This window comes from Numenius arquata, chromosome 1 (genome assembly GCF_964106895.1).
Source record: "Numenius arquata chromosome 1, bNumArq3.hap1.1, whole genome shotgun sequence".
NCBI classification, from domain to species: domain Eukaryota; kingdom Metazoa; phylum Chordata; class Aves; order Charadriiformes; family Scolopacidae; genus Numenius; species Numenius arquata.
In genome coordinates, this window is record NC_133576.1 from 43,173,164 (window position 1) to 43,190,985 (window position 17,822).

At 39.1% G+C, this 17,822-nt stretch overlaps 1 protein-coding gene across 2 annotated transcripts in view; it reads right to left on the bottom strand.

Annotated features, from left to right (window-relative positions):
* Positions 1 to 17,822, bottom strand: part of DSCAM (DS cell adhesion molecule) — a 405,642-nt gene that overhangs the window by 177,453 nt on the left and 210,367 nt on the right. For both annotated transcript variants that reach the window (XM_074157779.1, XM_074157857.1), the window contains 3 exons: positions 10,171 to 10,317; positions 4,407 to 4,685; positions 1,927 to 2,202 (listed from right to left, as the gene is read on the bottom strand). In XM_074157779.1, the coding sequence (XP_074013880.1) occupies positions 1,927 to 2,202; positions 4,407 to 4,685; positions 10,171 to 10,317 (702 nt within the window). The remainder of the gene's footprint in view (positions 1 to 1,926; positions 2,203 to 4,406; positions 4,686 to 10,170; positions 10,318 to 17,822) is intronic.

A 17,822-nucleotide genomic window follows, 5' to 3' on the forward strand; every position in this document is an offset into this window, starting at 1 on the left:
GATCGAGACAGAAGATAAGGAGATAGCAGGAGTAAATAACCACCTATCCAGAGAGTTCAGCGGGGTAACATTTGGGAGTGCCGACACTCTGCTATTACTTAGAAGTTCTCTCTGAGATCATGCAATGCATGTTTGTTCTCCTTTGAAAATCATACTTTCAAAGCTGTATCTAGAAGGAATTTCAGTGTAATTGGGAGCAAAAGGCCACACACCAAGAGCAGTATGCAGAACACAGGAAGCAATCCAGTCCGAAGTCTGGACAGTTTTAAAGAGCCGAGCTGCGAGTAAGCTAACTTCAGTGTTCCTACAGTATTAGTGCCTGCAAGAAGCAAAATGACAAGGTGCCCCATTACCTAGAGAGAGACCAGAGACACTTGAAAACTCACCTTGTACTCAAAGCCCTTTAAGGACAACTCGTTTCAGTTTTGCACAGAACAGAGGATGTCAGGACAGGACTGACAAGTCTCATGCTCTCTGTGATGCACTATTTGTTTCTGCACACTATGTACTGTTTCTTCACACACACTCTGCTATGTTTTTTTTTTGTGTTTTTTTTTTTTTTTGTTTGTTTGTTTGTTTTTTGTTGTTGTTGTTTTTTTTCGGTTGGACTCGATAATCTCAAAGGTCCCTTCCAACCATGAAGATCCTGTGATTCTGTATCACCTATGTGTTTGGGAGGCTTGAACCACAGTAACTCTCCCCTGGAAATCACAATTCTTACATTACAATGTCAGCGCAACATCACCCAGGAAACTGAGGGAACTGGGACGATGTGTGCATGACTCCCCACAAAACATGCTGAATCATAGCAGAATTAAAAACAGGGCTGCAAAATTTTCTTGCTGGACACACGGTAAAAAACATAAGGCACTGCCACTCTCAAGCTGCTGAAAGACGTTAGCATCCCTGGAGGAGCATTTGATTTTATTTCATTTCATAATTTTCTCCTCTGCTCCTCTCTCCCTTTCATTTCTGTCCCGTTGGATATGTGATAGAGTTCTAATTTATTTATTTATTTTAATCTCTGACTCTCTTCCTTTCCTTTGCTATGTATTAGATACTGTCATCCATCAGAAAATAAAACAACAGCAACAACAAAAAAAATTTTTTTTTTCCTAAAAGAAAGCTGACACAGGACCAATAAATCTGTGAGTGTGCATACTATGTACCTCTGCCACCACTCCTCCTCCTTTTTTTTTTAATTCAAGTGACAGGCTTTTTTTGGAGATGAAAGCAGACATCATTTTCCCAGTGAGACCTGAGTGTCTTTGAAATCTTTCCTGCTGTTGCTCTCTGATAACCTGCACTCTCTCGACATCATGATAGATTATCAATATGCTCTTTAGGCTTTCTTAGTCACGGGAGATGGTTGCCGAGGTAACTCAGTCCAGGCAGGTAATCTCTTCTTTTTCTATAAAGACTCTAAAAATAGTATCCATGCAATGACTGCACTACAGCCTCATTAGTGAACTGGCTCTGTACAAATGGATAACTTTCCTCACTTGATTATCATGTAGAACATGGTGTCAGTTAGTGAAGATGATGTTCAAGTCTCAGTCAATACACCCAACCAGAAAAGCCAAGCCCAGAAGATGCTTGGAGTTGAATAGAGACCTATTCTCTCATGTCCTACTGAAAAGCTAATGTGAAAAAATCACCACCCCCACCATCCACACCCACAGTAAAACAAACAAACAAACAAAAAACTGACTGGAAGGACTTCTTGGGAGGGATTTTTGTTTTCAAATCAATTTTTTCATTCCATTAGTTTTTGCTCAGAGTGGGACACAATAAACCCCACTAACAGTTCATGAGAACCCTCTTCTCTTGTTTAGGGTCCACTATACCTCACTATACAATGATGGCACCAAAGATGACATATTTATTGTTATGGAGACCAGAATCGCTAAACAGGTAGTGACTGACCTTCTAGTACCACCTGAACGTAGTCTTGAGCGGACATCTTGTCCTTGCGCACAAAGCACTGGTAAGCTCCACCATCACTCTTGGCCATGCCATCCATAATAAGGTTCTCCCGATTGACGCCAGTGATCCGGACATTGTTACCAGGGTTGATGATTTCACCATTACGATACCAGGAGAGCTCCTGGTCCTCAGTTCCCGTCACACTACAGGACAAGGACACTTGACTACCAACACTGCTTTTTACTTTCCGTGGGCTGATCGTGGCTTTTAGTGGTTCTGAAGATTTAAATCGAAATAAGGGAGAGGGAAAGGGAAATAGAAAACATTAAGTATACATGTGCATTTATGTGCAAGTAACAAATTAAATCTCAATTAAGGAGAACAACAAAAACCACCTTTATACCCTTCTCACAACCACCACCCCCCCCCAAAAAAAAAAACGAATCCAAGGATGGCTGTGCTAAACAAGCATTTTTTGCCACCAACAGCCATGACACAAAACACGTATCTATAGGGGTAACCTATTTGACACATGATATAATCCCCTGCCTAAATGAATGGTAGGAGCAGATCTACTGAGTAACACCGTTGGTGCTGAGGGCCTAACAATGGCACTGTACAAGCTTTGGGAGGGTAAGATGTTACTTCACAGTAGTTCAGCGTGGACCTTTGAAACGATGCATTAGGTGCATTCCTTAAGGTTATCTTCTGGTTTAATTTCCTGCAAAAGGAATCCAGTTTAGGTGTTCCAAAACAACTCTCTGGTGTGAACAAGTGCAGTAAAGGGTGGAAGATCCACGCTAAAGTGTTAACATAAGTACACCCATAGATATCCATCACATCTGTCCACATGGAAGTGTCTTTGATTTTCTGTTTCAGCATGGGAGGACTATAATATTTTTAAGTCAGCCTTAAGAAACAGGAGGACATCGGTAATGCAAGTTTTATAATGTAATAAAAAGAGAATGAACAATGTTAAAGAAAAGTCATAAACGTAAATGCAAGGAAAACAATCTTTATTCCACCACCTAACACTTGTCATCATTACTGGATGCAGATCTCATCTCATGCTTTGTATATACTGCCTTGATTTCCTTATAAAGATAAGGGACTACTATCACCACTGATATACTCTCTGATACTAAATACATCCTATTAATTTTTTTACCAGCTTGCATACATGCACACACACACGTATACACACACTTACATATGAAAATTTCTTCATCTAACTTTTTCACTTTACAGAAAATTTTATAACACACAGGTTGGAATAAACCTTTAGTGGCCTGTTGGGAACAGAAGCCTGGAAAAAACTACACAGATCAGCGGCCTCAGCCATTCTGGGTCACAGACACGTATGTAACAGATCTCTTCTCTACAATGGTCCAGAGCAACAGTTAATCTGTGCACATATGCATGTTACAAGTCACTGAATATCAAGTTTCCTATCCAAAGACCACAAAGGCTCAAAACTCAATGACCCATTAAAGAAAACAGACACATTCAAGTGCATCATCAATCTCTCAGAGCCGTGATGATGCAAGAAATTGAACCACATCCTCCATTGCAGAGGAGAGTAAAACTCTTTTGCCCAACTGTTGCTTCCTGCCAACCAGATCCAGAAGATATCTACTGGCTGTTTGACCACTGAGTCAGTAAGTAAAACATATCACCAGGCACTGGGGATACTTTTGATATCACTAGCAATTCATTTACATCATGGCTCTAGAAGTTTGGACTTCATATCGTACAAGGCAGACTGAATTCAACTAATTTTTATGAATACATTTAGAAGCAAAGCTCCTCCGTTATAATTCATGAATTATAGATCTTTGATCTAGGTTTTATTTTGCCCAAATACATTATATGTAATTATTTGTGAAGACATTTTTATGGCCTGAACTGTTCAAAAACATCTCCCTTTTCAGTTTGCCAGTCATGCTGTATAGGTGGAAAGATTAGTTCACAAAGCATTATTTCTATTCCAAGAAATAATTTTTTTTTTAACAATAGAAGAATAACACTTCTCCAGTGCAGTGCTTCTGAGTAATAATTATCTTTGTAGAATTTGTGAAACATTCAGAATATTCACACATGAATACTCAACTGAGGGGAGGTATGAGTATTCAATATTACCGAACAGCATGACTCATGGCAATGAGAGTTTGGCAGCTTTATTCATGAGAACATTTGCAATTTCTTTTTAAGCATCCAATTCAAGCTTCTAAATTACATATCCTCCATGTGATAAATTATATAGCTACATTAGAAATTGCATCTATTTGCACTTCTGATCGCTCAATTGTCCAACGAACTCATCTCCACAGAGCCTACTTTCTGTTGTTCCACAACTTTGAGAAATTTAAGCATTGTTAAGATAAAGTAACAGAACAGGAGGTACAGCAAGACATGGCAACATCTTCCCTGACACAAACACCCAGGCAAGAAGACTGATCTTCACACAGTCCAGGACTTACGTTTTACATACAGTCGCCCTATCATCTCGGCAGTCCCATAGTTGTTCCACACCTCGCAAACGTAGTTGCCTGTGTCTGAGGGACGCGTGTTCTCAATCAGCAGACCTGTAACTGTCTGCCGAAACCTGCTGTCAGGCTCCCAGGGAACGTTGTCCTTCAGCCAACGATACTTTGGTGCGGGGTGCCCTGATGCTTTGCAAGGCAGCTCCACTCGCTGTCCTGCCATGGCTTTACGGTGGTCAAACCCATCTAGAATAGATGGAGCTGAATTCGCTGGATCTGAAAGAAAAAACAGCAGTTTTAAATAGGAGCATTAAAATTCTTTCATTCACTAAGCAATATGCCTGCATTTTTTTACTCACTAGCCCAGTGTTTTATGTACTACAGTTTGCTATTGTGACCCAGCCATCAGTCTGTAATATCTCAGTAGTGATGGCTGAGATCCAGCAGCATGTACTACTGAAGCATCTCATGACTACTTGGAAATCCTCTCACTGGATTTTTTCCAGGTGGCAACCATTTCTCTGGTCATCCTTTATGTCCCCTATCAGAGGAATGGAGAGCCAAAAATGTGTTGCCTTAACAATTATTGCTGTTATCCCTGCACTACTCTACTAGAACGAAGCCAACACATTCTTCATGCTTCTCGGTGGTCTGAAGGCTTTGAATTGAAGGAGCGATTTATTCCCTTGTCAGGAGAGAAATGGACAGAGACACAGGAATTTCTATCTGCAGTCTGACAGATGAGCCTTTTCTTCTTCTCTGGAAAAATAACTTAACATGACAAGACCAACTTACAGCTTAATACTCCAACTTTCTGTGCCCAATTTACTGAGAAAAGCAGCTCTCAGACAAACACACTTGTGTAGCACCTGGCATATATTTATGTATCTCACAGAAGTCTGGCAGAGTGCCTTCACCAAAGGTGCACGTACCCCACCAGAAACAGTACTCTGTGACTTTGTTTTTTTAAGTTTGAAAAAGCTTTGAGGAAGAGGCTAATGTGATTTACAGTTTTGTGCAGCATGTAGCATGATGGAAGTCCATTCTGAAGCTATTGCAACATAAGTACTGAACCATAAATCAACACATGTTCATCTGAATATTTTCTTATCACATGCACTCACTTTGCTAAAACTTCTGTGTCACAAAGAAACTCCACACGCTGATCAACTCCTTTTACTCCTATCTGTCATAGCGATCTCTTTTTAGATATAGCGACATGATAGTTGCCTGGGTGTAGGTGTGACTGCAACCTTTTTGACATTTCCAAGTGGTCTTTGACTTAGCTAGCTCAGGTACTGCTCACAGAGCAGCTGCAGCAGGTTCCTGTTAGGAGCTGAAGAGATTAAAGGAGCAGTTCCAAGCTGAATTAAAGCTACTCAAGCAATAGTGTAATCAATACCTGAGCTAGTTAGTTTAAAACTAACTTAGATATATCTTCATGAATTGCAGCCACACCTGGGAGGGTAGACTTGAGAACAGACAGCTAGAGGCACTATGCAAGTTATACTATCAATCCAGCAACAAAAATTGTGATGGTAAACAAATGGGTTAAGTAATTTTTTTGTAAATATCTAGATAAAACCCTAAATGCCAAGTTCAATGAAAGATGACCACAGAGGGTTTTCTGCTCTCTAGGTGCCAGCAAAAAGTTGAGCCACTGAAGGCAAAACCACATTCAGTTTACAGCAACTCACTGTCTGTCTCATTAGAAACGTGTCAGCCGGTAGTTAAACATTGATTTTGCATGCATCAGTAGCCTCAAGGCCCATATTTGGCATCAAGATGGGTTATATTTTTGAGCTTACCATGCTGTTTATGTCTGGCTTAGTGAAAGCACAATCTGCCAGGATGCTATTGGGAAGGCCAATGTCAATTTCACTAATTGATTAGCCAGCTCCTTTCTTGCCTTTTGGGTCATCAAGTATCTATGTTTTCAGCTCATATTTGTGCAGCCTGAGGAATTAACTTAGTAAAAACTTAAGCATGCAAGAAATTACATCTCTAGCTCTTAGGAAGTTTATATTTACAATCAATTTCTTCAATTGAAAGTAATGATTAAATAATAAAAAAATAGAACTGACTTTTAAAGGTATTGTCTTTGCATTCCTACTCAAAACTCACAGTAGCTTCATATCTTCTCCATACAATTTAACTTCAAAAGGTTTTGTGAAGGATATATGTACCATATATCCATATATGACTCATTTTCAAGCCTTTAAATACAAAAATATAAAGTACCGCATGGACTTTGAGATGGGATAGGGGCTACCAGGCGGGGAATTAAAGTAATAATGAGGAAAAGTTGTGGCTAGTAAATACCACACTTCGACAGCCTCCTAGTTTACTGCAGAGCACCACATATGCTTTGATGCTGGGCCTAGGCAAAGTGCAAAACCACCTCAGACAACAAGCTGATGGTGACAGCAAAGCAGCCGCTGCCTTCCTGCCCCCATGCCTAGGCAGAAACCTGGAAAGCCAGGAGCTGGTGGCTATGGCAGCTGATGCCATAGGAGGTACAGCTCCCTTCTGCAGCTACCATTTCTCACCCTTCAAAAACCACCCACCAGTCCCTGGGTCCGCTGTCCCAGGTTCACTTGGCATCACCTTTTCCCTTCTCAAGTTGAGCCTTGGCAGGAGCAGCCCAACCTGGAGCCCCATCTGTGGAACGGCTAAATTTGGATTTGCCTACGTACTTGAGAAGCCTTGAGCTGGTTCTTATAGAGGAGGTATTTAAAATATATTCAGGAATACACAAAATACGATTCCATTGATCTAATTTCTTGCACTCTATTCATATATTTAAATGTATGGTAAAAACATCTCTTTGGGATGTCCTTGGAGCCTATACATTGTATATATTCGAGTTAAGAAAAAAAAAAAGAAAAAAGAAAAAAAGCACAAAATAAATCCCAGGGTACATTTGCAATCACCTGCAGCAAAGTAACGTAACCCTATTCCAAGATGTGGTATATACTTTTTTGAATTATTATTTTACTATGCTTTAACAGTCAGCTGCGAGTGACTTCTAGCAACGACAATGGTGGAAAAACTAAGGCAAAATACTGTTCCAAAATATTCTACTTTGCATCTTCTTTGAAGTACAGAGCAAGAAAATCATTATGCTTTCAAAATCGTAAGGTTTTTTTGGAGGATGGGGTTAACAACCAGTAAAGAATTTGAGAGCTGGCATTCATAGCTGGACAAAATTATCTTTGGAAAAGCACACTATAATGGACATTAGAGGAATATTTTGTAGCATGTTAATGGCCTTGGGTTTAAATTTATGTAGAAATGCCATGTGATTTCAAGATGTTCTTACTCCAAATGAAGTTTGGAACTTTTTTTTTATAATAGGCATACTAATTCACATGTGTATTTGCTATTATATGCACATTACCTTTCTCACTCTTTCAAATAATAATGAAGCTTAACTTATATCAAAAATGTGGCCAAGAGACTATGATTCAATATCCACCACTAACTATTTAATGCCCAAATAAGCAAAGAACATTTATGGATGTAAAAGCCAGGCAAAAATGTAGATATTGTGCAAGCAGACCTTTCACAACTATGTTCATACATTCTCTGATCTCAGTTCTTAAAGGACTCACTATTTAAAATATAAATGCCAGTAAAGAAAAAAGAAAACCTGTTTGAGAAATATTAAGAGACAAATTCTACACATAATTGCTGCACTTGTTCAATAGACTAACAGAATTGGAAATCAGAGCCCACTATACCTCTAATGGAGAATAATTAACCTTATTGAATTTTAAAAACCAGCTATTGCATACAGGTAAAACTTCCTATTTTGATTTGGCGTGTGGAGGAAAACAGAAAAGGGAACTCAAGACAGCGCACATCTTTTAGGACGTTTGTCCCAAATTACAAACAAGACAGAGCTTTAATTTTTCCCCTTTTGTTCAGCAAAATAACTAGAAATTTTTCTGTGGTAACCAAGATACAAGCTGATTTTATTTATGTTTCCACTGGCTCAGCCTTAGTATGATTTCATACGGAAGCAGACCATATCACGGAGCCACTAGGATAGTACCCTGCCTTATCCTTATAAGACCAAAGCCGGCAGATTATTGTGCAGGATGAACTACTTCTTCATCTGGCTGGGAAAAGAAGAGGCAAGAGTTTTACCTGCAGGGGACGTGCAACAAAGGAAGAAACTCCTGGATCTGACTGGTAAGTGATTCTAACCTGAACAATCACACTATTTTTTTATCATTAGTATACTTAAGTACTGACTTGTGTGTTCAGAGGGCTCCAGAATCCTTCAGCAATGACCACTTTGAAGGAGGGCAGGAAGTATGTTACTAATGCAAATACTTGTGCCCACCTCTGTCTCCCTTAGGGCTCTCAGAAGGTGAAGAGCTGAGACCTAATTAATCACTGATATTTTTTTCTGAAAAAAAGACCAAAAGACAAGAGGACAAAGCCAAAAGCAGAATGACCCCACTGCCTGTTAGATTGTGAAGGTCACCACACCCTGCCTGATCCTTAGGGTTAGGATTTAGGGCAACTTAGTGAAAAGGAGAAAAGCTCTATGGGGCTTTCAGTGGAATGGGAGGCACATCTCCTGTAAGGCAAGGATACAGGGAGAAAGAAGAGACAGTCTGTAATACAGTCTTAGCTAACTGTATGGATGTGCGGATACCATTGCAGATTTGCTCACATGCAAACACTGGGTGCAGTTACAGGCACCCAGCAAATGAGGGAGAGGAAGCGGAGATGGAGAAGGGCTAATCCTATACAGAAATGTTTAAGAGCAGGTTCCAAACCCAGGCCTGGGGTCTGCTCCTCCTTCTCACCCACAACTAGCACCTCCTCTCACTGAGACAAAATGGGGAGAAAGTGGGATTGGAGCAGGACAGTACTGACAGCCCTAAGTATCTGGGGTGGGTGTGTGGGGGGAACCCAACAGTCCATCACACACACGATTAGCAGATGACTCACAATTACAAGGAAGAGATAAAATACCCCATCTACCTTCTTGTTTTCCTACCTGCTGCACAAGGCCATTTCGCCTGGGACTCAGCTCATGGACAGCCACCAGCAAACCCTCCTGTCTGCCTACAGCACCCTGGGTAGCCTGGCACAGGTCACGTAACCCTTCTGGTTGGAGACCTTTCCTGGGAGCAGGGGAACACACTGTTTTCCCCAGGGAAGGAGTGTGATGAATGAAAAGGAAGGCTGAAATGCCCCTCAGCTACCCTGAGACTCCTCCAGTGGAAATATCTACAGCTGAGCTAAATGTCCTGAGCTCCTGCTACAGTTAACAGAGAGAAGTAGGCACCGTGGGGCAATTCATCTCACCCTAAAGTGGGCAGCTGAAGTAGGTCAGATACACTACCCCTAAAATTGTTCCTCTCCTTTGGTTACACAGGGAAGTTAAGGTGACTAGACACTTTCACTGCGCATGTCTACTTTTCCTGGGATGAATCCCATCCACAGTCCTTTTATAAAGTACCCTAAACCTACTAAAAATCAATGTACTAAATGTCAATGCACCCTACAGGATTTCTGGAAATACCTAATAGTAGATGAAAAACAGAAAAATAGAAAAAAGGATTTTAAAATGGGACATTTTTTTGCAGGAGCAGCAGCTCACCACTGACCACCTCTGTCTTCCATTTGATAGACGAATTGGTTGTTAGTGCATACAGGCACAAGAACCTGTCTTGCCAGTTTAGCACACTAGAGAGAGGCATAGAGAATATTTAATTTAACATGATATATAGAGGAGCACCTGATACAAAAAGTCTTGCGCTGTTGCTTTGTCGTGTTTCTCCAGTGTATCTGTGCCTTGTGATACATCGGTAGTTGTACAGTCCGTCTTCATTCTGTACGTCTAAAATATACAAGGCTCCCGTGGATGTGATGAGAAATCTAGGTCCTGAAAGACAAAAGAATTTGCACTGTTTATAATAGCTACAGGTTGTTACTTTGTTCTGCTTGGCCACACTGGGGGATGGATGACATAGGCTGGAGGGTCCTGGAGGTTTTTTTGCCAGAGTCTAGAAGCTGCCAATTGTAAGTTTACAAAGTACTCACTGCAAATGCATACAAACATATTAATTCACGTGCACTTCTTATAAAAAAGGTAGGGATCTGTAAGGAAAATGTGAGGAATGAAGGAAAGAAATGTGCCGTGGTCTATATCACAATTAATAATATCCAAGAGGCATCTGAAATAAAATACAGGGTAAAGAACCAATGCGGAATTTATTCCAGTTTAATTCAATATTGTAGAATGACGTGATGACAGTTCACCAGCAGAGCTGTACATGTTGGAAAGACAGTCTGATCAGCATGCATAATTAAACAATATTGTATTTGTTGTCCAGGTACTCCAGAAAATTGAGGGAAAAAAAGATCATAAAAAGTAAAACTAAAGGGATCAGTGAAAGCAAGGGAAACTCACAAAAGGAGGAAGGTTTTACCCCAAGAGAAAAGGACGTATTTGCTAAAGGATTCTGGCCATAACTGCACAGTCCTAGTCTACAGCCTGCTTCCAGTGCGATGCGAAAACAAGGACAGCAAAACCAGCCTTGCTGATGTTGCCTACACCACTGACCACAGTGAAGTTTTACACACCTGCGTTAGCTGCAAGCTAGACAGCACAAGTGTCAGGAATAGTCCCACCCCACATTGTCCATGTTTCCTGTGGGTTAGTGCACACCAGGCTTCAGCAGGACGGTCTGAGCTCTCTGCAGCTCAGTACTTCCCTGGCCAAGCTACTGGCAGAAGAAGAGGTAATACATTATCTGATCTGCTGTGGACCCTTTTTTTTAATAATATTGCAGTCAGTGATTAGAGAGGCATGACATAAGCAGGTAGACTGATTCTGTGTCTGAAAGAAGGGCTTAAATAAACAGCACAGGACATATTATTTAATATCCAAAGATTATTTTTTTTTTTTAATTCTACAAAGAAATGTTTATTTCAGGAAGAAAATTAAGTCCAGAAAAGTGACTGTCTCCTAAAACTGAACAAGACTGACCATGTTCATGGTCAGCATTTCTCCCAGTGTTCATTCAAATTGAAAATAATATAGTTGAAATTCTTTTCAAAAATGTATTTTTTATTATTGGCTCTAGAATATGTGGAAAACAACATGGTATATATGCCCACATGTGCAGTTTCAATCATTTGATACCTGCACAAATGCCTCTGTTCTGTTATAAATGCATGTTCTAAAAGCAAGGACACAAAAAAGCCAACATCAACATGGACATGTTTAAAGTTTTCTCCATATTACAACAAATAAAAGTAATGTGGTTAGAATGCATTGCAAACTTGGGCCTCACCTGGCCACTCTCTAAAAAATTCTAAGTTATTTATGCTTTTCTAAAACTTTTACACTGGAGAAAATCTTATTTTTGTTTGTATTTCTGCTATTTTTTCCGCTGGTAGCTCTTACAATATACATACCTGAACCTATGTATTATAAAATATACCTGGCTCCAAAATTAGGGGAGAGACTGCACAAAGGTGAAACCCGTTATGAACAGGCATTCAGTAATATGCAGTAAGAAATATTTCCTTATCTTCAGAGCTCTATTTGAGCAATGACTTTTTAATAATTAAGTGTAGCTAGGGTACTTGCTCACAAATGCATCAGTGGGAAAGCAATCCAGCAGAGAAAAGACAGAAAGGAAATGGTATCATTACAGAGGGCAATCTCCTTTAAACCACAATCAAAAAGAAATGAAAAAAAAAATTAACAACCATTTAATGGACTGACCCTTAGAGCAGAGAATATTGAATGAAACAACAGCAGCCCACCTCTCTCATCCTTGTATGCATACTGAATTATAAAATAACCACACTGGTGACTTGCCTTGGCTGACCCTGTTCTCCTGAAAGTCAAGGCACAAGTATGGAAGCTGACAGGTCTAAACTTTGGAAAAGCATAAACCACACTGCATATCCTTCTGAAGTATCTTGTTTGTTCAAATAACATGTAGCATTACTAAGAGGTATATTAACTAAATAAGTCCCCAGAATGGAGGGCAGAGAAGGTGTTGAGTTACTTGCCTGCTACTGAAGGAGAAGAGGAAGGTGTGAAGGAGGAGGGAGGACTGGACGGCAAGAGATCTCTCCTCAGCCACGAGCAACACTATATTCGAGCCTAGGGGGATTTACAGGCTAGGGAGTTTCCTTCTTTTACAGAGGCCATATCGACTTCACGTGCCTCTGAAAATTTAATTGCTTGCATACAGAAGACTTGTGTTTCAATACAAATTACTTATAAACAAATGTACTGTTGAGTGTAATAGGAAAAGCACCAGAATAGGTAATATTTCAGCCAGGTGTCTGAAATATGGCATGGAAAAGGCTACATGAAAAAAGAAAAGCTATCTTACATCTTATATTTTAATACACTAATTGTAAAGTTTGGAGGAAATTATATAGACAGTTGAAAAGAATAAGTTAAACCAATAAAATATGTTTTACCTAGCTTCTCAATTACTAACACGGTATTTATTTGCTAGTCACAAATAGCTTGGCTTGATGAAACACGCTAACAAGGTTTTCTACAAGTACCAGGCAGCTAACAGCTACCTACTAGCAACCAGAAAGCATAGTCTGCAAGCATGCAGGCAATCACCTAGTGAACCCCCTTAACAATCACAGGATTGTTCTTTACCTGCTGCCAGTCACACAGCCCAGCTCCAAAGCCACAGCAAGAGGAATCCTATCACCTCTTAGGGAGGCAGGCTTGTAATGATTCACACAGAAGTACTTACTATTGTTCAGAAAATACTTCTTTATGGTTTTTGGTTTTTTTTTTTTTTTAGTTTATTCTTGCACAGTAACTCCTAGATATAATGTAATGTCCTATGTTGAGTATTTCTTCCCTTTCTTTTCACAGTCCCCAATTACTCAGACATAAACACTTGTCACATTCCACCCTATCTCCTCATCCCATAGATACTCAACACCTGTACCCTTTAACAAGGTTTACCTTTTCCCCACTCTAGGTTAGAAAGATATTTAGAATTTTGGTGTGAAATCCATGGGCTGTTTGACTTCTGTGTCACAGGCAGATTCTGCCCTACTGAAATATTAATTAAGCAAATCTGCCTTTGCCAAGAAATATGTTACAAGGACTACAGGTAATTATAGCACAGTTGTCTCCCTTAGTCTGTAGGCAGCATAAAATGACAGCTTCAGGAGATGGGAATCACATTTAAGGATTTTTCTTGGGGTTAAAGATGGGTATGCAGAAAAGGCGATCTCTTCTTGCTTCTGTTTCCAGCTGTGTGAGCATTAACCAGCTCTGTATTTCAAGCAGCACAGCCAGTTCAGATGTGTGCTTGCCCACAGCAATGCTGCTCGGCTGGCAGGGCTGCCAGGCTGCTGAACCAGTGCTGTGTGTACCATGCAGACATGTCCTCTGCAGCTTCATCATGATTTAGATCAGACTTTTGAGCTGGGGTGCAACTCTGTTATGAAATTATGCAGGGAGCAGGGGTGTAGATGTTGGTGGAGATCCTGCTCAGCTGCTATCACATCACAGGACCAAAACCACATAAAAGGTGCTAATGGGGTGGTTGTGACCATTTTGGTCCCTCCAGTAAATTTGCACATGCTGTGCATTTGTGTCAAGCTAGTGGAACCTAAACAGCTGAGAGGCAGAAATGTGCTCCTTGTACAATGGCTTCATGTAGCTTTCTTTTTCTGAGATCCAGTTTCACTTTTGCTAAATATACATAATTCCAGTTCTATAAAGAGTCACGCTGTTGGAGACTACTAGTATGCACAAGTTTAAGATCATAGAAACGTGATTTATTTTAAAATTAATTTTAAAATTTAAATTTTAAAAAATTAATTTTAAAAAATTCAAAAATTAATTCCTTTCTCTATGCTTTTCTAAAGCTCTCACCATTTTCAGATTCTCTGTACAATTTTGAGATATGGTCTGTACAGGCCATCATCAATAATTAAATTTGTCTCTCTTCTTAGAATAAGCATAAAGTAACTGTCAAAGAAATTAAGTTAGAAGATCAAATTCAGAGCTTCCCTTAAAACTGCTGAAACCTCACTTCCTCAGTATTTCTACCTTGTAAGCATTATTGCCGCTAATACTTGTGCTGGAATCAAAACTGGAGAAACATGTGGAGTGACTACTACCCAGCTGAAGAATATGTATAGATTTGTGGGCTATTTCCAGATCTATAGTACTAACATTATTTGCAAGTAAAGCCTTCCCTCCTCAGTCCTGGAAGCAAGTTTCCTCAGATGTAGTTATACATCTGGGTCAATGAGAGTGGGTACACTTATTAAAAGCCTGCCACTTAATAAAAGAGGTTTGTGAAACCTGTGCAGAGCCAAGAAATTGTTCAGTGTTATCTTGCTATATTTTCTAGAGAAGTTATGAACGTACTTGAGCTATCTAACGCTGCTTAGATCACCTTCCTGTTGGAAATTACTCAGGCAATTGTATAATAAAACCTTCACTTAAAGCATTATCTAGAGATCTTTGCCTCCCCCTCCTTAAAGATAACTAAAAGTAAATAGTTATTGCCACATATCAGATATTACCCCACAGCATACGTTTCTCAACAACGCACATTGTGTATAATTGCAGGGCTAAAGCTTTTCCTTTTCTTCTCTTCTTCTTAATATATTTTGCATACTTATGTAATGCTTTAATAACCAACCCCTCCTTCTACTGTAAAAATGCAAGACAGAAAAGATGACAGAAAAATAAAAAGGGAAATGCATGTAATTTCTGTCATCTTCTAAACGGAGAGCATTTTCATTAAAACCGACAGGCTGTCATCTGTGACAAAGCCAAAGTGTTGAGTGTTCTGCCTTCTGTACTTCAAAAAGTGTTTAGAAATGCAGCAGGATGGGGATCGACAAGCTCTTATTGCCCTGTTGATCTAGGGGAGTGCTTTCTTCTTGAGGCGCATTTAATTTAATCGCTCTTGCTTTGCTGTAACAAAGTCTAATTTTTTTGACTCACCTACTTAATATGCCAAATGGGGATTTTTTTTTTTAATGGAATATCCTTTCAGATAAACTGAAGCTTTTTGTTTGTTTGGCTGTTAGCAGGCTTCAAGAGAGGAAGGCAGAGAAGCCTCCTTCACAACAATTAAAACGAACACTGTCAAAATATATCTCATAATTCCCATTTATTATTCCTTCTCAGTAGTGTTTGTATTAATGCCTTGAAAACTTGATTATAATAATTTCAGCATCTGATTTTCAGAGACAGTGAAAGCTTACATCTTTTTTGACTTTTAGTGCTTGGTGCCTTTGAAATCATGGCCCAATATCTGTAGAATGTATTTCATTCAAACAGTTCAAAGGATGTTAGGAAGCCTTACTACCTTTTGCTTTGGTGAGGTGGGCAAGCATAGTAACATATTACTATTTAAAATTCGAATGTTTTACAGAGAAGTCTATGTGGATCGAGGTACACAAGTCAGTGGAAAAAAACGGAATGGAACCCATAATTATTTCTCCAACATCCCATCTGTCACTAATACATAACTTTGCCTCACTGTGAGACTGAAAAAAAAAAAAAAAAAAAGATCCAAGGACTAGAAAGACCATTAGCGTCATTTATTCTCGCCTTTCATGCTTCACCCATTAACTCCTGCATCAAGTCCATATCTGGAAGTTAAGCTATAGCTTTTTTAAAAAGACATTAGTCATGATTAAAGATTTCTTGTAAGCAGAGAGCATGTGATACCCCTGGGTAAATTATTCCAATGGTTAATTACTCTCACTTTTGAAAGTTAGTGTATTGTTTGTGGTCTATCTGGCTTTGATCCCAGCTATTGGATCTTACTGTGCCTTCATTAAAGATCTCCTCTGCAGTCAGAAATCTTCTGCCCATTTAAGTACTTAAAGAACACGAGGAAATTACCTCTTAAACCATCTTTCTCCTTAATTAGTTATACAGATTGAACTTCCTAAATCACTGTGAATTATTCATATCTTGAAATATTCCTGTAGTTTTTGCTCAACACCTTATCGACTTTATGAAGTTATTTTTCAAGTTTGGATCACGTATATAAGTTTAGTAATGATTCTGGTAATAGTGAATGCAAAATGTTACCACTCTCTTCTATACAACTTTTCCTTCCGCTCAGACATCAAGGAATTAGAGTAGTTCTCTTAGCAGTGTTATCTAGCTTCAGTTATTCATTGAAAACTGTCATCTCCTTTTCAAAGTCATGGACTTAGAGAATAGATTTCCCCCATTGTGTAGATACAACCTGTTGTCTGTCTGTCTTGACATTAGTATGAAAACCTATACGTTCGAATTAGACCTCTTTATCACACAATCCAATATCCCTACGCAACTCACCAAGCCAAATCATCATTTGCCATTACACCAGCATTTGAACAGTTTACATACTTTATTGATATGTTTCCCTAAATTTCATTCATTAATTGAAACTTTATATTTTCATCCGAGATATTACCAAATCACTTGTTTTGAAGATACGTATTTCAAAGTAGTAATACCCTGAAGAGAACAAATAGAGGAGAGGGAGAGGAAACTGGGTCATACCTAGGTTTGACCAGTCTGAATCAAGGGCCCCAAATCCCATGACATTTTAGAAACACACCCCTCATTTTACTGTCTGCTGGTTGGTGCCCTAAATGACCTAGTGACTTCATTAAAGTTGAGCTGTATTAGCAAATCGTCTGTTCATTTCTCTAAGTGAGAAGAGGTCACATTAACAATTATGAAATTGCTCTTCTGTAAGGTTTTTAATGCTTTACATTAGACTGCATAACATCAGAGATTAAGATAAAATCTTACAGATCTGAGAAATAAGTTAAAATAATTCTGTTTAGGTTTCCTATGTGAAATCGTTCTCATGTATAATTCATAAGAAAATGTGAACACTTTCTTGTAGAATTAGTGCGTAATATTCTTGTATAAAAATAAGAATATTTAAAAACTGTAATATTAATTATTCTTTTATCATGCCTTTTTCCCCCAGTATGCTGTTAGTCCTTAAATAGGGGTAATGTTATCCTCAAGATAGTTTAAAAAAACATATTTGATTTGCACTTTGTTGGAAACACATCTAACGACATTATGTTATGGCAGTCTAAATTGGGATGATGGAAATTAAGAGAACAGATGGCTGTTCTAATCATGTGCCAAATGATAATATAGAACAAATAAACTTTTATCAGCTGTACTTGTCACCTCCGCTGGATAGAACTGCTTCTGCCAAGCAAGTTTCTAGCATGACCTGTGCATGCAAGGGGAGAAACCTCCCCACAGAACCAGAGTAACCTATAACTCAGTTTTACACCGCTGCTACAACATCATTCTCAAAGCAAAACAATCTGTTGCTCTGGGCATGGAAAATGTGCTAGAAGCAGCCATGCTTAAACTGTGTCCTGAAGTCACAGTCC